Genomic DNA, 25,786 nt, shown 5'->3' with positions numbered 1-25,786 from the left:
TCTAGTGCAATTACATCCTTCCTGTAATGTGGTGACCAGAACTGTACAGAGTACTCAAGCTGTGGCCTAACTAGTGTTTTATACAGTTCCAGCATAACCTCCCTGCTCTTATATTCTATGCCTCAGCTATTAAAGGTAAGTATCCCGCATGTCTTTTTAACCACCTTATCTTCCTGTCCTGCTACCTTCAGGGATCTGTGGACATGCACTCCAAGGTCCCTCACTTCCTCTACTCCTCTCAGTATCCTCCCATTTATTGTGTATTCCTTTGCCTTGTTTTCCCTCCTCAAATGCATTACCTCACACTTCTCCGGATTGAATTCCGTTTGCCACTTTTCTGCCCACCTGACCAGTCCATTGATATCTTCCTGCAGTCTACAGCTTTCCTCCTCACTATCTATCACATGGCCAATTTTTGTATCATCTGCAAACTTCTTGATCAAGCTGCCCACATTTAAGTCCAAATCATTAATATATACCACAAAAAGCAAGGGACCGAGTACTGAGCCCTGCGGAACCCCACTGGAAACAGCCTTCCAGTCACAAAAACACTCGTCAACCATTACCCTTTGCTTCCTGCCACTGAGCCAATTTTGTATCTAACTTGCCACTCTCCCCTGGATCCCATGGGCTTGTACTCTTTTGATCAGTCTGCCATGTGAGACCTTGTCAAAAGCCTTGCTAAAATCCATGTAGACTACATCAAAGGCACTACCCTCATCGACTCTCCTTGTTACTGCCTCAAATTTAAATCAGCAGGCAGCACGAATGTTACGTGCCAATTTAATCCCCACTTTGTTTAAGATTTCTCTGTCTATGGGGAAACTTTGTCTAAGATTTCTCTGGGTAGTTCTCTGAGAATCTCCCTTGTCATATCATATCAAATAAAATGAGAGTAGAATTTTAAGAGTACTGTAATCTGTTTGCGAAGAACATATTTCAGTAAATATGGGATGAAAGGTATATTCCAGCGTGAAGTGCTGGTTTTAATCTTATGTTCACTTGGTTGCAGAGATGTTGATGGAGTGCTTCATCGGGCAAACGATACAGAGTTTGGTTTAGCGTCCGGAGTTTTCACAAGAGACATTGGGAAGGCAATGTATATGAGCGATGGACTTGCTGCTGGAACCGTGTTTATCAACACCTACAATAAAACCGATGTGGCAGCTCCCTTTGGGGGCTTCAAACAGTCCGGATTCGGGAAAGATCTGGGTAAGTTTACACTTCATACCTGTACCCTCATTATCCAGAATCCCAGCTCGTGCCGAGTGTGAGACCTTTATTGGCAGGCGGGAGTTGCTGGGTTATGGGGTGGATTTCACCCTTTTTGTTGGACATCACTGGTGCCTTCAGATTAGAGATTCACTCTGCCTCTGATCGACAGGCAGGGTTCAGCATGAGATAGCTCACCCTGGGGACTGGGTACGGTCTCACTGACCCTGGGGACTGGGTACGGTCTCACTGACCCTGGGGACTGGGTACGGTCTCACTGACCCTGGGGACTGGGTACGGTCTCACTGACCCTGGGGACTGGGTACGGTCTCACTGACCCTGGGGACTGGGTACGGTCTCACTGACCCTGGGGACTGGGTACGGTCTCACTGACCCTGGGGACTGGGTACGGTCTCACTGACCCTGGGGACTGGGTACGGTCTCACTGACCCTGGGGACTGGGTACGGTCTCACTGACCCTGGGGACTGGGTACGGTCTCACTGACCCTGGGGACTGGGTACGGTCTCACTGACCCTGGGGGACTGAGCATTGTCTGACTGACCCTGGGGGACTGAGCATTGTCTGACTGACCCTGGGGGACTGAGCATTGTCTGACTGACCCTGGGGGACTGAGCATTGTCTGACTGACCCTGGGGGACTGAGCATTGTCTGACTGACCCTGGGGGACTGAGCATTGTCCGACTGACCCTGGGGGACTGAGCATTGTCTGACTGACCCTGGGGGACTGAGCATTGTCTGACTGACCCTGGGAGACTGAGCATTGTCTGACTGACCCTGGGGGACTGAGTATTGTCTGACTGACCCTGGGGGACTGAGCATTGTCTCACTGACCCTGGGGGACTGAGCATTGTCTGACTGACCCTGGGGGACTGAGCATTGTCCGACTGACCCTGGGAGACTGAGCATTGTCTGACTGACCCTGGGGGACTGAGTATTGTCTGACTGACCCTGGGGGACTGAGCATTGTCTGACTGACCCTGGGGGACTGAGCATTGTCTGACTGACCCTGGGGGACTGAGCATTGTCTGACTGACCCTGGGGGACTGAGCATTGTCTGACTGACCCTGGGGGACTGAGCATTGTCTGACTGACCCTGGGGGACTGAGCATTGTCTGACTGACCCTGGGGGACTGAGCATTGTCTGACTGACCCTGGGGGACTGAGCATTGTCTGACTGACCCTGGGGGACTGAGCATTGTCTCACTGACCCTGGGGGACTGAGCATTGTCTCACTGACCCTGGGGGACTGAGCATTGTCTCACTGACCCTGGGGGACTGAGCATTGTCTGACTGACCCTGGGGGACTGAGCATTGTCTCACTGACCCTGGGGGACTGAGCATTGTCTCACTGACCCTGGGGGACTGAGCATTGTCTGACTGACCCTGGGGGACTGAGCATTGTCTGACTGACCCTGGGGGACTGAGCATTGTCCGACTGACCCTGGGGGACTGAGCATTGTCCGACTGACCCTGGGGGACTGAGCATTGTCCCACTGACCCTGGGGGACTGAGCATTGTCTCACTGACCCTGGGGGACTGAGCATTGTCTCACTGACCCTGGGGGACTGAGCATTGTCTGACTGACCCTGGGGGACTGAGCATTGTCTGACTGACCCTGGGGGACTGAGCATTGTCTGACTGACCCTGGGGGACTGAGCATTGTCTCACTGACCCTGGGGGACTGAGCATTGTCTCACTGACCCTGGGGGACTGAGCATTGTCTCACTGACCCTGGGGGACTGAGCATTGTCCGACTGACCCTGGGGGACTGAGCATTGTCCGACTGACCCTGGGGGACTGAGCATTGTCCGACTGACCCTGGGGGACTGAGCATTGTCCGACTGACCCTGGGGGACTGAGCATTGTCCGACTGACCCTGGGGGACTGAGCATTGTCCGACTGACCCTGGGGGACTGAGCATTGTCCGACTGACCCTGGGGGACTGAGCATTGTCCGACTGACCCTGGGGGACTGAGCATTGTCCGACTGACCCTGGGGGACTGAGCATTGTCCGACTGACCCTGGGGGACTGAGCATTGTCTCACTGACCCTGGGGGACTGAGCATTGTCTCACTGACCCTGGGGGACTGAGCATTGTCTCACTGACCCTGGGGGACTGAGCATTGTCTGACTGACCCTGGGGGACTGAGCATTGTCTGACTGACCCTGGGGGACTGAGCATTGTCTGACTGACCCTGGGGGACTGAGCATTGTCTGACTGACCCTGGGGGACTGAGCATTGTCTCACTGACCCTTGCTCGTTGATCTTTGGACTTCAACCAATTTTGAGGGATTTTCACCTTCCCGTGAAACGGCCATGTAGTTGGAGTCGAGAAGCTCGAACCATTTTCAGATTCAGGGCTGATTTGAGCTGCAGGATGATAAATTCCACTGCTTGTAACTGCTGTAGGTTTTTCTGTTTGATAATATTTCATTTGGTTTTGAGTATATCAAGAAATGAAGGATGTATTATTGTTGAATGAAGCGTTTCACATCGACTTGGTAGCTACACTGATCTGCATGTTGAGAGTATTTCCTGGGGCATCAAGAAATGCACAAGTTGCTGGATCACCATTGCTGAGGTCCATGAGCAAGATAACCAGATGATCTTTTATGGCATTGCCCATGCTCAAAGGATTTGATAGGATCGATAGAGAGAAACTATTTCCTCTGGTGAGGGAGTCCAGAACAAGAGGACACAACCTTAAAATTAGAGCCAGGCTGTTCAGGGGTGATGTCAGGAAGCACTTCTTCACACAAAGGGGAGTGGGAATCTAGAACTCTCTCCCCACCCACCCCCAAAAAGGCTGTGGATGCTGGGGGTCAGTTGGAGCTTTCAAGACTGAGATCGATAGATTTTTGTAGCTGAAAGTATCATGGGATATGGAGAAAAGGAGGGTAAATGGGGTTGAGTTAAAGATCAGCCCTGATCGAAGGGCTGAATGGCCTCCTCCTGTTCCGAAGTTCCACAAACCAAGTTAGTCTTCAGGTGAAGTAGGATAAGATGATGGGAAATAATTGGACCAGTCCACACTTCAAGGTTGTTCTAACCGTATTTTTATATACTGTCTTGTCTTTGTATTATTGCTTATAGTTAAATAGCAAAAGTTATGGCAATTTGGGAAGCAGGGGAGTAGAGTTGGTTGGAGGGAAGGAGTTTCTCTGCAATACAGGCTGAGGAGCTGGAAGATGCAAAACTGCAATGCCAGCACTGGCAGGAGAGTGCAAGTTTACATAGGCAGTTCCCATTATAAATCTGAACATAGGAATTGATAATGGGAAAAAGTTCACACAAAAGTGCAACAAGAATGTGACATGAGCTTCGTGGAAGGGGAGAGGCACTGGTAGCTATGAGATATTGATATGGTGTTGTTTTTAACTACAGATTTTCCATAATTGTACAATGAACTAGTCCAGGGAAGTATAGGCAGTTTGTGAATTCACTCTGCATCCCTCCAGTTTACCTGCATTCCCTTTATCTGAATAATTTTTGTAAGTTTCCTATTCTTCTGTTTTTAGGCGAGGAAGCTCTTCATGAATATCTCCGAACAAAAGCTGTGACTGTGGAGTATTAGATCCTCATTACAAGAATGATATCCCTTTCTCACCAACCATGCTTCATCCAGTATTCAGCACTAGGGTACAACAGAACCTTACAGATTCAGCACTAGGGTACAACAGAACCTTACAGATTCAGCACTAGGGTACAACAGAACCTTACAGATTCAGCACTAGGGTACAACAGAACCTTACAGATTCAGCACTAGGGTACAACAGAACCTTACAGATTCAGCACTAGGGTACAACAGAACCTTACAGATTCAGCACTAGGGTACAACAGAACCTTACAGATTCAGCACTAGGGTACAACAGAACCTTACAGATTCAGCACTAGGGTACAACAGAACCTTACAGATTCAGCACTAGGGTACAACAGAACCTTACAGATTCAGCACTAGGGTACAACAGAACCTTACAGATTCAGCACTAGGGTACAACAGAACCTTACAGATTCAGCACTAGGGTACAACAGAACCTTACAGATTCAGCACTAGGGTACAACAGAACCTTACAGATTCAGCACTAGGGTACAACAGAACCTTACAGATTCAGCACTAGGGTACAACAGAACCTTACAGATTCAGCACTAGGGTACAACTGAACCTTACAGATTGGACACTAGGGTACAGCTGAACCGTAGATTCAGCACTAGAGTGCAACTGTAACTTATCTGCCTCTTAGTCATGGCACCCCAAAGAGAAACAAAAAACATGTCCACAGTTACATTGCTGATGCTTTAACATCTCCATGTGCCTCGATGTCTTATCAAATGGATCTCAAATATCACTTCTTAGTGTTAAAAGTTGTCAAAAGTATAAGATTTTTAATAATTATGTAAATTTAATGAAGTTAAAACATAATTTCTCAATGTTCACCAAAATCTGGTATGGATTAAATAGCTCTGAGAAGTGGTGACATCAAATCATAAGCATTTTATTTCATTAATTGTAACAAAAATACATTTTCATATGTTGCTTTATTTTGTCCAAATGCTGCGCCAAGTTTCACTGTAGATTTATTTGTATATGATAACAATGAAGTGCCCTTAATTTGGATCTTTTTACAGTGAGGATAGAAGTCACCATCATAGCATTTGAACTATGCACATAAGCTTTAAATCAGAATAATTTCAACATTTTGTACCTCTAAATTCGAACACCTGCTCTCGGGGAATGCTGTATGTCCACTCAGTGAGGCATATGTATGAAGATTGTGCTCTGCAATTTGGTTAATCCAGTATTCCCATGTGTTTCTAAAGTATGTTACATATACTGTTCAAACGGTCTATTCAAGAACACTTGGTTCTTTTATGCATGAACTAGGTTTGCTTTTGCATGAAATCCTAAACCAGCAATAGATTTGCTTTGCTCATAACCATTTCCTGTCAGTCTGAAGGATCCATCGAAAGGATCTCGAAATGCTCTTTTATGTTTCCTGTCGAAAAATCGCAGACTTTTATTAATTGAGAAAAACTAACCTAAATACAGAATGTTTGAAATTGGGATGGGGGTTCTTGGATTTATAGTGCGACAATAAATTGTTTTTGGATTGGAAACCCCGAGAAGGTAAAATCTATTGGTATTGTCGCCAAGGCTTCTTCGACAGCACCTCCCAAACCCATGACCTCTACCACCTAGAAGGACAAGAGCAGCAGGTACATGGGAACAACACCACCTGCACGTTCCCCTCCAAGTCACACACCATCCCGACTTGGAAATATATCGCCGTTCCTTCATCGTCGCTGGGTCAAAATCCTGGAACTCCCTTCCTAACAGCACTGTGGGAGAACCTTCACCACACGGACTGCAGCGGTTCAAGAAGGCAGCTCACCACCACCTTCTCGAGGGCAATTAGGGATGGGCAATAAATGCCGGCCTCGCCAACGACGCCCACATCCCATGAATGAATAAAAAAGATACAAACGGACATACAAAATTGACGGGCAGGAGAAACCAGCTGGTCCATCAAGCCTGCCCCACACTCAAGATGGCCGGAGCATTGTGACCAGATCCTTTAACGTCTTCCCTCCCTCTCACTGCCGTGTAAACTCCCTTTTGAAGGCAGAGAGTCAGCACCCACACCAGCCGGCAGTGTATTCCAGAGGCTCACTATTCTCTGGGAAAAGAAGAACCGCCCAACATCCAGTCTGTTCTACTCTTACACAGTTTAAAGATCCTTTAATGTATGTATTCACATTTCTCTTGTAAGAATTTATTCATCATGTATGTAAAAATTCCCAGTCCCAGTCTGAACATGCATTGTGTGATTTTATTGAGTGAGAGTAAAGCTTTGTTGTGCATTCTGACTGAGGTCAAACCTGTTTCCTGTCACCTTTCCACTGATTGGGCCAAATGGCTTGTTTGCACATTTTAATTTATTTATAATTCCACAAAAGAAGCAGGGAATATAGTGAAATACCAGTATATATCTCAGCTCTTGTATCAGGATTGTTGGTTACGGAATGCTGAGACTATAGTGTAAATTCAGGGAGCACCAAACTCCCAGTCACACTGCCGGCACTGAGAAGGGTCACTGTCCTGTCAGCTTATTTTGACTCAATAAATAAATCTCCCAGTAATGCTTTCTCAGCTTTGCCTTTCCAACGTTACAATGAGTGACTCTGCCTCCTGCTCATATCAGTTTTAAACAGAACCGGCGGTTGCTTTATCAGGAATAGTTTTCCAAGTTCACGTTCCCAGAGGTGTTGAAATTCACCTGCAGAGTACAAGCTCAGTGACTTGTCATCGCACACCGGGGAAACGGTATCAAACTCCTGACGCGTAGGAGCAGACAGCTTCACTCTGCCCTTCCCCACCAAACACCACTGTGGAAGCAGCATCGCCACACAGACTACAGCGGTTCAAGACGGCCCACCACCACCACCTGAGCATTGAGGGATGGGCAATAAATGGGGCATTGCCAGCGACACCCACAACCTCAGAACAAAGAAAAAAACTTTCAAACAGCCATCATGGAAACTGATGGATGAGGGCCTTCAGTTATGTGGCGGGAGTAGAGAAGCAAAGATTGTTCTCCTTCGAGCAGAGAAGGTTAGGAGGGGGTTTAATAGAATAAATAAAGAGAAACTGTTTCCTGGCAAAAAGGTCAGTCACCAGAGGACACAGATTAAAGATAATTGGCAAAAGAAATGAGAATTTTTTTTACACACAGCAAGACATTGGCTAAGTGACAGGAAACAGAGAGTAGTGGTGAACGGTTGTTTTTTGGACTGGAGGGAGGTGTACAGTGATGTTCCCCAGGGGTCAGTGCTGGGACCACTGCTTTTTTTGATATATATTAATGACTTGGACTTGGGTGTACAGGGCACAATTTCAAAATTTGCAGATGACACAAAACTTGGAAGTGTAGTGAACAATGATAGACTTCAAGAGGACATAGACAGGCTGGTGGAATGGGCGGACACGTGGCAGATGAAATTTAATGCAGAGAAGTGCAAAGTGATACATTTTGGCAGGAAGAACGAGGAGAGGCAATATAAACTAAATGGTACAATTTTAAAAGGGGTACAGGAACAGAGAGATCTGGGGGTATATGTACACAAATCATTGAAAGTGACAGGGCAGGTTAAGAAAGTGGTGAAAAAAATCATACGTTATCCCGGGCTTTATAAATAAAGGCATAGAGTACAAAAGCAAGGACGTTATGATGAACCTTTATAAAACATTGGTTCTGCCACAACTGCAGTATTGTGTCCAATTCTGGGCACCGCACTTTAGGAAAGATGTGAAGGCCTAAGAGAGGGTGCAGAAGAGATTTACTAGAATGATTCCAGAGATGAGGGACTTCAGTTTCATGGATAGACTGGAGAAGCTGGGTTTGTTCTCCTTTGAACAGAGAAGGTTGAGAGGAGATTTGATAGAAGTGTTCAAAATCATGACTGGTTTAGATTAAGTAAATAAAAAGAAACTATTCCCATCGGCGGAAGGGTCAAGAACCAGAGGACACAGATTTAAGGTGATTGGCAGAAAGAACCAAAGGTGATGTGAAGAAAAGCTTTCTTACACAGCGAGTGGTTAGGATCTGGAATGCACTGCCTGAGGGGGTGGTGGAGGCAGATTCAATAATGGCTTTCAAAACGGAATTGGATAAATACTTGAAGGGAAAAATATTGCAGAGCTATGCTAACTAGATAGCTCTTACAAAGGCTCAATGGGCCGAATGGCCTCCTGCTGTAATCATTCTATGATCTGGAATGCACGGCCTGACAGTCTGGTAAAAACTGATTTTAAAGATCCGTTGCTAGCAACAAAGAATGTTTCGATTCATTCATTGTTGATAGGTGGCTATTCTGGGTTAATTAAACCATGAGAAAAGTTCTGGATAAGGAATCAGAGACGCCCTGAGGAAATTCACCCCCTTCATGTATTTTACAATTCCTGGGTTATGCTATCATGTAAACAGATGGTAGGCAGTAAAAGGCACACTCTGGATCACAGAGAACTTGAGGTCTGCCTACAGAACACGAGAGAACATCCAGCACAAAACCTGAAACCTGTGACAGCTGTTCAAAGGGCCAAAAGAACCTTCAACACAGCAGCAGGAGGAGGAGGAGGAGGTGACGATGTGGAGGGTGCAGGGGAGAGGTAAATCCTGTCCCCACCTTGTTATCCAGCTCCAGGACACGTGACACAAAGACCACCATTAAACAGGTATCTCAGAGTCTTCGAGTCCTGGGATAGGACCACTGCTGTGCGCCATATACATAAATGATTTGGACTCAGGAATTGAAGGTATGGTGTAGTAATTTGCTGATGATACTAAATTGGGGAAATATCAAATAATGTGGAGAATGCACAAAAATACAGGAAAACACAAACAGGCTTATAGAGTGGGCAGATAAATGGCAAATGAAATTCAATACGGCGAGTGTGGTAGGTGGAATAAGGCCACTTAATCCTTGGAAGTTAAGAAATGAAATGGGGTAGGATTGCCTGTGCTGGAATCCCGTTTACTCACTGGCTGTGTACGCTGCAATAACGCTGCACTATCCAGAGTGCCGGGTAATTGGCCTTTGGTCCCACACTTCAGGCCACACTGAGCAGTACGATGGTTTGGAATAATTACAGGACACATTATTGTGAATGTTAAATCAGTTTGCACAATGTATTAAATACAGCTAGTACATTTTTTGAGAACTTACAGGAATTTGCATCCACGACCTGTAGGAATGAATTAAATTATCTACCAGCTCGTAACATTACGGGATGCCTCAGACTGCTTAGCAAGGTGAGATTTCACAGATCATTGTCTCTGAAGAACAGTGGGTTCATTTGCTGCAACACTCCCTCCAGCAGTGTGAGCTGTGATGTGCTGTTGGTTATCACTTTAATGTCACTTTTTTCTAAAGTTTCAACTCTTTTCATTGATTCAGTTTTCATCTAATAAGGACACTTATTGTCGATCTGTTTACAACACTTTCTAATTCCAGCCAGAAAGAACCATCAGACTCCCTTAAATGGGCAGCAATTACTGAAGTGGAACCCACCTATTTCCTGGTCATTGCTGAGTTTAACTCTGAATCCAAGCTTCATCGGATTAAAGGGAGGCCCTGTCGCCGATCCAATTCGAATATGATTAGCAAAAGAGAGAAAAGCGGGAACGCCCTGCTCCGCCCGGGAACGCCCCGCTCCGCCCGGGAACGCCCCGCTCCGCTTCCAGTGGCAATCTGCTCTGCTCAGTTGTTGAAAGTGCAGAGGCTGATATAAGACATAAAATAACATCTGGGATGAGCTGCTTTGCCCGACAGCTGCTTATTAATTTCCATCCTTTTGCAAGATGATTGGTTAGAAACCAGTACCTTCATCTCCTGGGATTGCCCTGCTGGTGTTAGTGATCAGCATTGATCCATTCAGGGATGGTATTTGTTTGCTGCTGAATCCAATGTGATCCTTACCTGTGAAACTGTGGACTGAACAATACAATTCTATTCTCGGACATAATTCAGCTGATATCACATCCGTGTCCTCCCACCCCCTTTATACAGCAGTAAATAAATGTCCCAAGTCCTGCCCCTCAGGCAGTTACTCAGTGTCATCGCCTGACACAACTTCGATTTTACTACTCCGCTGTCCCTGGGTTCTGGGTAGTTTGAGATTCACTTCTGTCACTTCCCCAAACTGCTCACTGTCGGAGTGAACACTCTCACACTCAGACATCACCTCGTCCGCTCCACCTTCATCAGAGCCGCTCATTTCAAATAGAGACACGTTCTGAAAGGGGCAATGGATATGGAAAGGGTCAGAGAGAACTTCTACAGCAACAACTTGCCATTCGATAGATCTTTGGGGGGGTTAATGGGAGAATGGAGAGAGAGGAAGTCATGAGGGGAGGGTGAGGTGAAGGGGGGGGAGAGAGGGCCTGGGGGGGGGGGGGGGGGAGAGAGAGGGCCTGGGGGGGGGGGGGGGAGAGAGAGGGCCTGGGGGGGGGGGGGGGAGAGAGAGGGCCTGGGGGGGGGGGGGGGGAGAGAGAGGGCCTGGGGGGGGGGGGGGGGAGAGAGAGGGCCTGGGGGGGGGGGGGGGGGGAGAGAGAGGGCCTGGGGGGGTGGGGGGAAGAGAGGGCCTGGGGGGGGGGGGGGGAAGAGAGGGCCTGGGGGGGGGGAAGAGAGGGCCTGGGGGGGGGGGGGGGGGAGAGAGGGCCGGGGGGGGGGGGGGAGAGGGCCTGGGGGAGGGAAGAGAGGGCTGGGGGGGGGGAAGAGAGGGCCGGGGGGGGGGGGGGGGGGAAGAGAGGGCCGGGGGGGGGGGGGGGGTGGAAGAGAGGGCCTGGGGGGGGGGGAAGAGAGGGCCTGGGGGGGGGGGGAAGAGAGGGCCGGGGGGGGGGGGGGGGGGGAAGAGAGGGCCGGGGGGGGGGGGGGGGGAGAGAGGGCCTGGGGGGGGAAGAGAGGGGGGGGGGGGAGAGAGGAGGGGGGGAAGAGAGGGCCGGGGGGGGGGGGGGAGAGAGGGCCGGGGGGGGGGGGGGGGGAGAGAGGGCCGGGGGGGGGGGGGGGGGAGAGAGGGCCGGGGGGGGGGGGGGGGGAGAGAGGGCCGGGGGGGGGGAGAGAGGGCCGGGGGGGGGGGGGGGGGGGGAGAGAGGGCCTGGGGGGGGGGAAGAGAGGGCCGGGGGGGGGGAAGAGAGGGGGGGGGGGGGGGGAAGAGAGGAGGGGGGGAAGAGAGGGCCGGGGGGGGGGGGGAGAGAGGGCCGGGGGGGGGGAGAGAGGGCCGGGGGGGGGGGGGGGAGAGAGAGGGCCCGGGGGGGGGGGGAGAGAGGGCCGGGGGGGGGAAGAGAGGAGGGGGGGAAGAGAGGGCCGGGGCGGGGGGGAGAGAGGGCCGGGGGGGGGGGGGGAGAGAGGGCCGGGGGGGGGGGGGGGGGGGAAGAGAGGGCCGGGGGGGGGGGGAGAGAGAGGGCCGGGGAGGGGGGGGGGGGGGAGAGAGGGCCTGGGGGGGGGGGGGGGAGAGAGGGCCGGGGGGGGGGGGGGGGGAGGAGAGAGGGGAGGGGGGGGAGGAGAGAGGGCCAGGGAGGGGGGGGGGGGGGAGAGAGGGACGGGGGGGGCGAGCGAGCGGGGTGGGGGGGCAGTGGGACTATGACTACCAGCAATTCACAGGGAATCCATGAGGGAGTATGAGCAGCACCTCGCTGTGTGATCTGACCGAGCTCCTCACTCACCATTTCAATGATCTTTGGACAGTTCTCGATGTTCTCAATATCAAACTGACGAGCATCTGTTGTCTCCATTTGTTTCCTGAGCTCCTCGTTGGCTTTGGCCATCTGTGGCAGGAAACTCTGCAGTTTGTCCAACACTAGAAGCAAAGCAGCACAGCCACACGAGATTTTAACACACGGAGTCTGTCCAGAGATCTCGGAATGATTTAACTTGTGGATTTGTTTTTATTTGTGGCAGACAGTGGTAAAGCTGCAGTTATTTCCCATTGCTTGTTGGTGGGTCACCTGAACTGAGCAGCTGAGCACATGGTGTGGAGCAGGACCAGACCTGGGGGCGGGGGCCAGACCTGGGGGCGGGAGCAGGACCAGACCTGGGGGCGGGGGTCAGACCTGGGGGCGGGGACCAGACCTGGGGGCAGAGGCGGGGGCGGGGACCAGACCTGGGGGTGGGGGTGGGGGTGGGGGCCAGACCTGGGGGAAGGAGCAGGACCAGACCTGGGGGCGGGGGCGGGGGCGGGGGCCAGACCTGGGGGCGGGGGCGGGGACCAGACCTGGGGGCGGGGGCGGGGACCAGACCTGGGGGCGGGAGCGGGGACCAGACCTGGGGGCGGGGGCCAGACCTGGGGGCGGGAGCAGGACCAGACCTGGGGGCGGGGGCGGGGGTCAGACCTGGGGGCGGGGGCCAGACCTGGGGGCGGGAGCAGGACCAGACCTGGGGGCGGGGGCGGGGGTCAGACCTGGGGGCGGGGGCCAGACCTGGGGGCGGGAGCAGGACCAGACCTGGGGGCGGGGGCGGGGACCAGACCTGGGGGCGGGGGCGGGGACCAGACCTGGGGGCGGGGGCGGGGACCAGACCTGGGGGCGGGGGCCAGTTGTGATTTCCTGGTGCCAGTCCCACCAAGCTCACACTTTGACACGGTGGGATTCACACTCTCAGCCTCTGGGCTGCTGGTCCGGTTCCTGAACCCCTCGATACTGTAGGGCCTGTGGTCTCCCCACCTTCTGGTTTATATCCCTCAGTCCCCAAGTTCCAGCTTCTCAGTGACTGAAGAGTTAATAATTCAGTTCAGTAATTCCCACAGTGATCATTTTGTTCATGTCTAAACCCACTCGAACACTAACTCTACCAATACAGTTTAAGGTGAAATAATCTGTTAATAAAACACAGGATGTGTCAGGAAAGTATGTGATTGTCGCAAGAACTTTAACGTCAGTCACTCCTCGTGCTGTGGAGTTTGACTCAGTCCCAGTATAGAGGCAGGAGCTGCAGCTGATAGACTCACCCCCACTCCGGGGCACCCTCACCATCCGGGGAGGGGCAGAGGTGCTGGGACTTCCTGCATTGATCAGAAGCTTCTGGTTAAAACCTGGGGACAGAAAAGAGCAGAGTTTAAATGTGACATCTCACCGAAGGACACAAAGTACACGGTCTGTCCATCAGGACAAAGGGCATCGGGGACATCAACATGGGGGGGGGACATCAACATGGGGGGGGGGACATCAACATGGGGGGGGGACATCAACATGGGGGGGGGACATCAACATGGGGGGGGGACATCAACATGGGGGGGGGACATCAACATGGGGGGGGACATCAACATGGGGGGGGGGACATCAACATGGGGGGGGGGACATCAACATGGGGGGGGGGGGCATCAACATGGGGGGGGGGACATCAACATGGGGGGGGGGGACATCAACATGGGGGGGGGGGACATCAACATGGGGGGGGGGGGGACATCAACATGGGGGGGGGGGACATCAACATGGGGGGGGGGGGACATCAACATGGGGGGGGGACATCAACATGGGGGGGGGGGACATCAACATGGGGGGGGGGGGACATCAACATGGGGGAGGACATCAACATGGGGGGGGGCATCAACATGGGGGGGGGGGACATCAACATGGGGGGGGGGGACATCAACATGGGGGGGGGGGGACATCAACATGGGGGGGGGGGGGACATCAACATGGGGGGGGACATCAACATGGGGGGGGGCATCAACATGGGGGGGGGGACATCAACATGGGGGGGGGGGGGACATCAACATGGGGGGGGACATCAACATGGGGGGGGGCATCAACATGGGGGGGGGGGGGCATCAACATGGGGGGGGGGGGACATCAACATGGGGGGGGGGGGGACATCAACATGGGGGGGGGGGGACATCAACATGGGGGGGGGGGGACATCAACATGGGGGGGGGACATCAACATGGGGGGGGGGGGGCATCAACATGGGGGGGGGGGACATCAACATGGGGGGGGGGGGGACATCAACATGGGGGGGGGGGGGACATCAACATGGGGGGGGGGGGGGGGGGACATCAACATGGGGGGGGGGGGGGGGGGACATCAACATGGGGGCGGGAGGAGCCGCCGAGTTTCCCTCAGACACGGACCCACGAGGCGGCTCCTCAGCAGCAAACCCGAGGACGGGAGAGCGGCGCCGGGTAGCGGAATCCGGCGGCCGTCAGGGAGAGCCCGAGGCCTCCCCGCACTCACCGGGCCCGAGCCCGAGGCCTCCCCGCACTCACCGGGCCCGAGCCCGAGGCCTCCCCGCACTCACCGGGCCCGAGCCCGAGGCCTCCCCGCACTCACCGGGCCCGCTTCCCGCCCTCAGCAGCTCCGCCGACCGCCTCGCCTCCCGTCTCCCGGCCGGAGCCGCGCCGCTGCCGCTGGCCGCCATCCGTGTGAGGCCGAGGCCGAGGCCTCCCACCCGCGGTGGGTGAGCGACAGGCCGCCCCCTCCCGGCCGGAGGAGCCGCCACACCGGGCCCGGGCCCCGGGACTCTCCCCCCGCCGGGAGCCCAACCCGGAGACCCCTGGAAACCCGGCCAGGGTCAGGGGGGGGGTCTCAGGGTCAGGGTCAGGGGGTCACAGGGTCAGGGGGGGTCTCAGGGTCAGGGGGTCACAGGGTCAGGGGGTCTCGATGGGGGGGGGTGGATTCTGGTCAGAGGACTCCTTTCCCCGGTCTCCTCCACCCGCCCATCAATGACCTTCCTCCATCCTCAGCTCATTGACAATTCCCCAGGGTTCAGCTCCATTCACAATCTGACGGTAATGAAGCAGCTCACACCGGGGCCGGACCCCACCCCACCCCACCCCGGCCGGGCCGGACACCGGGGCCGGACCCCACCCCACCCCGGCCGGGCCGGACACCGGGGCCGGACCCCACCCCACCCCGGCCGGGCCGGACACCGGGGCCGGACCCCACCCCACCCCGGCCGGGCCGGACACCGGGGCCGGACCCCACCCCACCCCGGCCGGGCCGGACACCGGGGCCGGACCCCACCCCACCCCGGCCGGGCCGGACACCGGGGCCGGACCCCACCCCACCCCGGCCGGGCCGGACACCGGGGCCGGACCCCACCCCATCCCGGCCGGGCCGGGCCGGACACCGGGGCCGGACCCCACCCCATCCCATCCCGGCCGGGCCGGACACCGGGGCCGGACCCCACCCCATCCCGGCCGGGCCGGACACCGGGGCCGGACCCCACCCCACCCCGGCCGGGCCGGACACCGGGGCCGGACCCCACCCCGGCCGGGCCGGACACCGGGGCCGGACCCCACCCCACCCCGGCCGGGCCGGACACCGGGGCCGGACCCCACCCCACCCCGGCCGGGCCGGACACCGGGGCCGGACCCCACCCCACCCCGGCCGGGCCGGACACCGGGGCCGGACCCCACCCCACCCCGGCCGGGCCGGACACCGGGGCCGGACCCCACCCCACCCCGGCCGGACACCGGGGCCGGACCCCACCCCGGCCGGGCCGGCAGTGACCGGTAACGTTCCCACCACATCTCCAACAAGAAAAAGCCCGACCACCATCTCCTTGCCCATTGAGCAGAAGCTGAGCTGGACGAGCCACATCAACACTTGTGGATACAGGAGCAGGGCAGAGGCGGGTTACTCTGTGACAAGTAGCTCATCACCTGACCCTCCACTCCACCATTGATGGAATTCTCACCACTCATCGGGATGATTGCAGCTGCAAGAAAATCAATGCCATCCAGGACAGAGCCATTCACTTCATTTAAGCCATTGGACCCAATACCCACCCCATTCTTTATCAGTTCACTGTGGCTGCAGTATGTGCAATCTACAGTATTACCTGGACAGCACCTCCCTCACCAACGACCTCTAGCATTGAGAGCAGCAATTTCACAGGAACACTGTCACCTCTGCGTCACCATTCATCCTGACATGGACATAATTACAGTTACTTCATCATCACTGGTTCGGTATCCTGGAATTCCTACTGTGGGAGCATCATCTCCACATGGACTGCTGTGGTTCAAGAAGACGGCCCATCACCAACTTCTCCGGGAAACTATGAATGGGCAATAAATGTGGCCTTGCCAGCGATGCCCACGTGTTGTTTCCCTCCACTTTGTTCCATGTGTACTTAAATGCTTGTTCAGCAACAGCAACTTGCATTTATAAAGCACCTTTAACTAGTAAAACGGCCCAAGGTGCTTCACAGGAGCGATTATCAAACAAAATTTGACACCAAGCTGCATATGGAGATATTAGGACAGGTGACCAAAAGCATGGTCAAAGAGGTAGGTTTTAAGGAGCGTCTTAAAGGAGGAGAGAGAGGCGGAGAGGTTTAGGGAGGGAATGCCAGAGCTTAGGGCCTAAGCAGCTGAAGGCACGGCCGCCAATGGTGAAGCGAAAATCAGGGATGCGAAAGAGGCCAGAATAGGAGGAGTGCAGAGATCTCGGAGGGTTGTAGGGCTGGAGAGGAAAGGGAGGTTGGAGACAGGGTGGTAGTTTGCAAGGAGAGAGGGGGTCAAGGGTGGGATTTTTGAGCGTGGTTGATGAAGGCAGATTTGAAGGGGAGGGGGACAGTACCTGAGGAGAAGGAACAGTTAACTATCAGCTCACATGGAAGGGAAATTGGGTGGTCAGTAGTGTGATGGGAATAGGGTCAAGGGAGCAGGAGATGGGTCTCATGGTCAAGATGAGTCTCATGGTCAAGATGAGTCTCATGGTCAAGATGAGCTTGGAGAGGGCGTGAGGGGAGATAGGAGAGAAACTAGAGAAAGATGCAAGTTCAGGGCTAGGGCAGAGGGGAACCTTAAGTGAAGGGAGGGGTGTGGCAGAGGCAGCTGAATGGATGGTCTCAATCTTAGTGACAAAAAAAGTCCATGAGCTCCTCGCACTTGTTGGAGGTGAGGCGGGGAGAGGGGTAAGAAGATGGTTTGTAGTGGAGAAGCCGGGGGTTATTTTTGCATTCCAGGATGATCCTGGAATAGTGAGCAGTTTTGGCAGAGGAGAGCAGGACCCGATAGTGTTTTATGTGGTCCAGCCAGATCTGACAATGAATAGCTAAACCAGTTGTCCGCCATAAACATTTAAATCCGGGTTCCTTGGTTTTAAGGGAGCAGAGATGGGGGCGGTACCAGGGGGAATAACCAGGGTGAGAGAGTAATGTTCATCTTTCACTTTTTTCAGTCCTTAGGGCCCGAATCATTAACTTATCTCTTCTCTCTATAGATACTGAGATACCGTCTGACGTGCAAATCGTAAGCTCTCTGTTCAGTTGCTGTGTTCAAGGTGCACCAGTTCAGGCATATTTAGAGAATGTTAATCCAGTGGGTGAATATTTCTGTAGCTGAGTTTCAATTGGTGTCACAACCAAATGTCGTCTTCAGGTGAAACGGGGTCAAAGGGCGAGGTCAAATTGGACCAGGGTGGGGTCAGAGGGCGGACAGCAACTCCTTGGGGTGGGGTGTATTATTACAATCTGGGGAGAGTAAAGAGTAAAACAGGAAGACACCAGAAACAGAAAATAGAGACCTTAGTCTATGTGCAACACAATGAGCATTTTTCCCGTTATATAATAATAAATGTGTAAACAACGTTCCTACTTGTTTGATAGATATGACTATTTCTGTTGGATGCTCAATTCAGAAGTGGAATGTCTCGTTCAGCACAGGTTCCCAATCTGTGAGGTGCACAAACCAAACTCACTGATCTGGGAGTCCGAGGCCCAAGTGTTACAGACAGCCTTGAACTGGACCCAAGGACTCTGCTACAACAGGAAGTAGTGATAAGGGCTATCGATCCCCTGATCACCGAGAATCTGCCTACTATGGGCTGGTTGCACTGTATGCGGTTGATACACACCCACTGCCATCCTAAACCAGAGTAGGAATGTGTGGGAATGGCCAGAACAGAGTGAGCCATGTACGAGAACAAAGGGGCAACACTCGCTGCCAAACATCTCCAGTCTGACCTCGTTACATCAGGAGAGAAAAATACTGGCCTGAAATTACGAGAGGGACAGGATGCTCAAAGCAAACAGCTCCACCTGCAGACGTTAAGAGCTTTTTACTCAGCAACACAAATCAGTCTTTCCTCAGTGATAGCGAGATGTCAATGAGAGAACTTTCAAGGATGCTTATTTCTACCAGAAAGCTGAGTTGATGCACTTCATCAATCCAGTGTAGACTCGATGAAGATAATATCACTGAAACAACCAACAGATCAGTGCCTGAAAGTTAGTCCCACCAATGGTATCAAAATGTATTGAGATTTTAGAGTGGCATGTATTTAATGAGGCAGCGTTATAATTATTAACAGATTTTACAGGGCCAGGAAACCCTGGTACAATGTGAAAATTGATCAGAATGGGTAATAAGAGTACTGAGTCCCATGCACTGCCTGGTGGAGGTGGAAGCAGATTCAATAGTAGCTTTCAAAAGGGAATTGGATAAATACTTGAAGTGGAAAAATCTGCAGAGCTATGGGGAAAGAGCGGGGGAAATGAGACTAATTGGATAGCTCTTTCAAAGAGCCGGCACAGGTATGATGGGCCAAATGGCCTCTTCTGTGCAGTAATTATTCGATGATTCTATGAACATAGCAATAAGCTGACCTGATTTCCCATTTGTTTTACCTTCCCTCAGTTATTCTCCTTGTACCAATAAAAAAGCCGTTATCCAATCTGAGGGACCTGCTCGCTGGAAATAACCATTCCCAGCACAATCTCCCAATCCACACTGTATATACAAGGTTCCACTTATAATCTGCATCCCCGCCCTTCTCCTGTTAACTCCAGTCCATCTCGAGGGTTACATCAGAATCTTGCAGTAAGTCATCCTTGTTTGAAAGGAAGTCTGCCTCTCTCGAAAAGGGTGACAGACTGTACATCAAGTTGGCCAGAGCTGAGGGTTTGCATCTTAAAGTCCCCCAGGGGACCAAGGAGATTCTTCTGTACAAATTGCAGTTCTAAAAATTAGCTTGGAGCCCTGCCTCCAGCTCAGAGCTCCATCTGCTGAGGGCCCCACTCAGTAAGTTTGGCAAAGGTTAAATTAAATCCACAATACGCTCAGTGCACGGAGCTAATCAGTTTGAACACCTGGGCAATGGGGTACTGTCGCTTTTGGATCAAAAATTGGCAATTATTAAAACTGAAATCTGTGCATCATTCCCTCAGTTTTATTACTGTTAAAATACAAGTGATGTGCCATCATTACACAAACAAACTGTTTATACACTTCCGCTTAAAGACAACAGTTAACATCATTCTTTGTCACAATGTCAAGTTCCAACAGTCCAAATGCCCAGTTACAATCTATGTACAAATCCTGAATCTCGTTAGAAGTTAATGGCTTTGCCAAATGAAGCTGCCAAGTTTGCCTCCCTGAAAGCTTCCGAGACCGTCTGCAAGAGAAAAGAAAAACAATGAATCGGACTTGATCAGGTCTCTCCGACAGTTAGAGCACAGACTTGGTGAACACCTGGAGCTGGATTTACAATGACATCAGTATATCGTTTGTCATCCTTTCCCAGACTAAACAAACTAGCAAAGAAAGGAAAGCCCAGAAAAGGAACGGAGGAATATCGTGGAAATAATGCAGACATGAGACTGTTTAAAAAGATTGTTTTCATCAACATGGCTCAGTGACTGAGGGAACAGTCATTGCAAGTGTCGAAATGGGAGGGCGGGCGGGAGGGAGGGAGGGAGGGCGGGCGGGAGGGAGGGCGGGCGGGGAATCTGGGCAGAAGGGAAGATTCAGATGTATATAAAATGCAAAATGAAAGTAAAGAACCAAAAGGGAGTGTGTATTAAATGGAACAGTGCCACAGCAAGAACAATCCAGGGTTTTTGAGGATTAGTCTGTGAAATTGGAAACACTTCAAACAGCAATAAAAATGGCAAATAAGGTAATGGTCAGCATTAGTGAAGGGATGCCCTATAAATGGGGAGAGTAGAGCTCACAAGCACCTCCACTGAACGCTGTGGGCAGTTTACTGTTGCCCTTGTGATCTAATCATTGAAAGGTTATTACGGCCTTTGAAACGTTAGTCTTGTAATCAAGGTGGTTCCTCGGATCAGGAATATTCAGTGATGAGGAAAGGTTAAGTAATTTGGACTTGTTTTTAAAGAGAGAGACACTGATTGGGACAAATTGATCATTACAGCAAAGGATATAAATAACAGGAGGCAGAATTTGAAAGTTAGGAGTGAGAAGGGATGTCAGGGACATTTTTTTTTTAAACACAAAGACTTTCACAAGCTCAGGACACCACAAAGCACTTAACAGCCAATGAAATACTTCTGAAATGTAGGAAGCAGTGCCACCAATTCACGTAGGGTAATAAAATTGTGGATTAAAATACCTGTTTGGTTCAAATATCATATTCCTAAAACAGCAAAACTATCCAAACAGCTTGGTGAGAATCCAAGATGTCAGCTGAAAGGATTTTCAAAGAATTTTGAGCAATTTTTTGTCGATTGCCCATTTTTGATTTGTGGCTTTTTTAAACTGCACGATCATTGGTTTTCAATCCTAGTTACTAATTGCTAATTAAAAATTCCCTACATGTTCAGCTCTGATTTAAGAACATAAGAAATAGGAGCAGGAGTAGGCCATACGGTCCCTCGAGCCTGCTCCGCCATTCAGTAAGATCATGGCTGATCTTCAACCTCAACTCCACTTTCCTGCCCAATCCCCGTATCCCTTGATTCCCCTAGAGTCCAAAAATCTATTGCTCTCAGCCTTGAATATATTCAACGACTCAGCATCCACAGCCCTCTGGGGTAGGGAATTCCAAAGATTCACAACCCTCAGTGAAGAAATTTCTCCTCATCTCAGTCCTAAATGTCCGACCCCTTATCCTGAGACTGTGCCCCCAGTCCTAGGCTCTCCAGCCGGGGAAACAACCTCTCAGCATCTACCCTGTTCAAGCCCCCTCAGAATCTGATATGTTACAATGAGATCACCTCTCATTCTTCTCAACTCCAAAGAGTATCGGCCCATTCTACTCACTCTCTCCTCATAGGACAACCCTCTCATCCCAGGAATCAATCCAGTGAACCTTCGTTGCACCCCGTCTAAGGCGAGTATATCCCTCCTTAGATAAGGAGACCAAAACTGTACTCAGTACTCCAGGTGAGGTCTCACTATGCCCTGTACAACTGTAGCAAGACTTCCTTACTCTTGTACTCCAACCCCCTTGCAATAAAGGCCAACATGCCATTTGCCTTCCTAATTGCTTACTGTACCTTCATACTAACTTTCTGTGTTTCGTGTACGAGGACACCCAAATCTCTGAACACCAACATTGAATATTTTCTCACCATTTAAAAAATATTCTGTTTTTCTATTCTTCCTACCAAAGTGAATAACCTCACATTTCCCCACATTATACTTCCGGGACGTTTAAAAAAGCTGCTTAAAAATAGCCAGTCTGACCTCCAATTGGCCAAGTATCTGATCAGAGCAATCAGGCTCCAATTGATCACAGCATCACACCTCCTGACCTAACAGTATGATGTATAATATCATACTCCAGTCCTGGGCAAATAGTCTATTCTCCAGGCGACCATGAGCAGCACCACGCGAGATCTGCCAACATACGTCTAGATGATGTTAAACATGCTCTGTGTGCTGCACGGCCTGGGACCGTCATCCCTGCAGCTCCCATCAGTGGACGGCCCCGCACAGCCCCGCACGGTCACCGCCCCCGGACGGCCCCGCACGGTCACCGCCCCCGGACGGCCCCGCACGGTCACCGCCCCCGGACGGCCCCGCACGGTCACCGCCCCCGGACGGCCCCGCACGGTCACCGCCCCCGGACGGCCCCGCACGGTCACCGCCCCCGGACGGCCCCGCACGGTCACCGCCCCCGGACGGCCCCGCACGGTCACCGCCCCCGGACGGCCCCGCACGGTCACCGCCCCCGGACGGCCCCGCACGGTCACCGCCCCCGGACGGCCCCGCACGGTCACCGCCCCCGGACGGCCCCGCACGGTCACCGCCCCCGGACGGCCCCGCACGGTCACCGCCCCCGGACGGCCCCGCACGGTCACCGCCCCCGGACGGCCCCGCACGGTCACCGCCCCCGGACGGCCCCGCACGGTCACCGCCCCCGGACGGCCCCGCACGGTCACCGCCCCCGGACGGCCCCGCACGGTCACCGCCCCCGGACGGCCCCGCACGGTCACCGCCCCCGGACGGCCCCGCACGGTCACCGCCCCCGGACGGCCCCGCACGGTCACCGCCCCCGGACGGCCCCGCACGGTCACCGCCCCCGGACGGCCCCGCACGGTCACCGCCCCCGGACGGCCCCGCACGGTCACCGCCCCCGGACGGCCCCGCACGGTCACCGCCCCCGGACGGCCCCGCACGGTCACCGCCCCCGGACGGCCCCGCACGGTCACCGCCCCCGGACGGCCCCGCACGGTCACCGCCCCCGGACGGCCCCGCACGGTCACCGCCCCCGGACGGCCCCGCACGGTCACCGCCCCCGGACGGCCCCGCACGGTCACCGCCCCCGGACGGCCCCGCACGGTCACCGCCCCCGGACGGCCCCGCACGGTCACCGCCCCCGGACGGCCCCGCACGGTCACCGCCCCCGGACGGCCCCGCACGGTCACCGCCCCCGGACGGCCCCGCACGGTCACCGCCCCCGGACGGCCCCGCACGGTCACCGCCCCCGGACGGCCCCGCACGGTCACCGCCCCCGGACGGCCCCGCACGGTCACCGCCCCCGGACGGCCCCGCACGGTCACCGCCCCGCCCGAAGGTAATATGATCTGCCCTGTCTGTGGAAACCTGTTAAAAATGGTATGTCTGGTACACAGTACGTCACACACCAAGTATTGCACTCCAATGTGTCACACTTTAAAGAAACAAAGGCAGTCATGTGACAGGAACCAGAATTCCTGTAACCTCGGACTGATCTGACCGAATATGTTAAATAAAGGAAGCTAGGGTCATGACAGCAGCAAATAACTCACACCTCACCCTGTGTTTGTGTAAAAGCAATTAGACATCAGCAGCAGCAGAATAATACACTGCACAGTTTAACATGGCCCTTATAAAACGGGCACATCACCTGACTTACTGTCAGCACTGCCACAGGAGAATAGATTAAAAATGCCTTGTCTCTACCAGATGCCTTGTCTCTACCATTAACCAAAGAGAATGCCAGTCATTTACCTGGAACATGAAGGTTACAAGCAATTGCCCGTGAATCACTGCAGCAGTTTATAACCAGTCACAATGACTTGGACTTCCCACCTCTAACAGCAGGGCTTCAATGGACAGGTAAGTTAGCAATTAAACATGAACACAACTGGGCCCCGTTCCACACAACCTGCGAACACCACTCTGTGACACCCGCCCACCGCCGTCGCCCCGTGATACCCGCCCACCGCCCCGTGACACCCGCCCACCGCCCCGTGACACAAAACCTGCGAACGTCGCCCCGTGACACCCGCCCACCGCCCCGTGACACAAAACCTGCGAACGTCGCCCCGTGACACCCGCCCACCGCCCCGTGACACAAAACCTGCGAACGTCGCCCCGTGACACCCGCCCACCGCCCCGTGACACAAAACCTGCGAACATCGCCCCGTGACACCCGCCCACCGCCCCGTGACACCCGCCCACCGCCCCGTGACACCCGCCCACCGCCCCGTGACACCCGCCCACCGCCCCGTGACACCCGCCCACCGCCCCGTGACACCCGCCCACCGCCCCGTGACACCCGCCCACCGCCCCGTGACACCCGCCCACCGCCCCGTGACACCCGCCCACCGCCCCGTGACACCCGCCCACCGCCCCGTGACACCCGCCCACCGCCCCGTGACACCCGCCCACCGCCCCGTGACACCCGCCCACCGCCCCGTGACACCCGCCCACCGCCCCGTGACACCCGCCCACCGCCCCGTGACACCCGCCCACCGCCCCGTGACACCCGCCCACCGCCCCGTGACACCCGCCCACCGCCCCGTGACACCCGCCCACCGCCCCGTTCCACAAAACCTGCGAACGTCGCCCCGTGACACCCGCCCACCGCCACCGCTCCGTGACACCCGCCCATCACTATCGCCCTGTGATATAGAATAATGGGAGGCCATTCGGCCCACCGTGTCCTTGCTGGCCGAAAATGAGCCACCCAGCCTAATCCCACTTTCCAACACTTGGTCCGTAGCCCTGTAGGTTACAGCACTTCAGATGCACATCCAGCTACTTTTTAAATGAGTTGAGGGTTTCTGCCTCTCCCACCCTTTCAGACAGTGAGTTCCAGACCCCCACCACCCTCTGGGTGAAAAAAATTCTCCTCAGCTCCCCTCTAATCCTTCTACCAATCACTTTAAATCTATGCCCCCTAGTTATTGACCTGTCTGCGAAGGGAAATAGGTCCTCCCTATCCACTCCATCTAGTCCCATCATAATTTTATATGCCACAATTAAATCTCCCCTCAGCCTCCTCTGTTCCAAAGGGAACAACCCCAGCCTATCCAATCTTTCCTCAGCTAAAATTCTCCAGTCCTGGCAACATCCTCGGAAATCTCCTCTGCACCCTCTCTAGTGCAATTACATCCTTCCTGTAATGTGGTGACCAGAACTGTACACAGTACTCAAGCTGTGGCCTAACCAGTGTTTTATACAGTTCGGGCATAACCTCCCTGCTCTTATATTCTATGCCTCGGCTAATAAAGGAAAGTATTCCTTGTGCCTTTTTAACCACCTTATCGACCTGTCCTGCTACCTTCAGGGATCTGTGGACATGCACTCCAAGGTCCCTCACTTCCTCTACTCCTCTCAGTATCCTCCCATTTATTGTGTATTCCCTCACCTTGTTTTCCCTCCTCAAATGCATTACCTCACACTTCTCCGGATTGAATTCCATTTGCCACTTTTCTGCCCACCTGACCAGTCCATTGATATCTTCCTGCAGTCTACAGCTTTCCTCCTCACTATCAACCACATGGCCAATTTTTGTATCATCTGCAAACTTCTTAATCGTGCCCTCTACACTTAAGTCCAAATTATTAATATATATCAAAAAAGCAAGGGACCCAGT

At 53.6% G+C, this 25,786-nt stretch overlaps 3 protein-coding genes across 3 annotated transcripts in view; 1 reads left to right on the top strand and 2 right to left on the bottom strand.

Annotated features, from left to right (window-relative positions):
• LOC137310107 (mitochondrial 10-formyltetrahydrofolate dehydrogenase-like) overlaps positions 1-7,111 on the top strand; it is a 151,677-nt gene extending 144,566 nt beyond the window's left edge. Inside the window, exons 22-23 of the mRNA XM_067978066.1 lie at positions 1,013-1,212; positions 4,754-7,111. Coding sequence (XP_067834167.1) covers positions 1,013-1,212; positions 4,754-4,809 — 256 coding nt within the window. The 3' untranslated portion in view covers positions 4,810-7,111. The remainder of the gene's footprint in view (positions 1-1,012; positions 1,213-4,753) is intronic.
• A 2,777-nt stretch (positions 7,112-9,888) lies between these two features.
• Positions 9,889-15,299, bottom strand: LOC137310108 (NOP protein chaperone 1-like). Its single transcript, XM_067978067.1, has 4 exons — positions 15,056-15,299; positions 13,735-13,818; positions 12,455-12,588; positions 9,889-11,025 (listed from the first exon to the last, which is right to left on the bottom strand). Exons 1-4 carry the CDS (start codon positions 15,141-15,143, stop codon positions 10,837-10,839), a joined length of 495 nt encoding a protein of 164 aa, XP_067834168.1. The 5' UTR covers positions 15,144-15,299; the 3' UTR covers positions 9,889-10,836.
• A 4,582-nt stretch (positions 15,300-19,881) lies between these two features.
• Positions 19,882-25,786, bottom strand: part of LOC137310105 (dihydrolipoyl dehydrogenase, mitochondrial) — a 32,208-nt gene continuing 26,303 nt past the window's right edge. Inside the window, exon 14 of the mRNA XM_067978064.1 lies at positions 19,882-20,128. Within this exon, the coding sequence (XP_067834165.1) occupies positions 20,063-20,128 (66 nt within the window). The 3' untranslated portion in view covers positions 19,882-20,062. The remainder of the gene's footprint in view (positions 20,129-25,786) is intronic.

This window comes from Heptranchias perlo, unplaced genomic scaffold (assembly GCF_035084215.1).
Source record: "Heptranchias perlo isolate sHepPer1 unplaced genomic scaffold, sHepPer1.hap1 HAP1_SCAFFOLD_217, whole genome shotgun sequence".
NCBI lineage: Eukaryota > Metazoa > Chordata > Chondrichthyes > Hexanchiformes > Hexanchidae > Heptranchias > Heptranchias perlo.
This window is presented reverse-complemented; position numbering and strand designations above follow the sequence as displayed.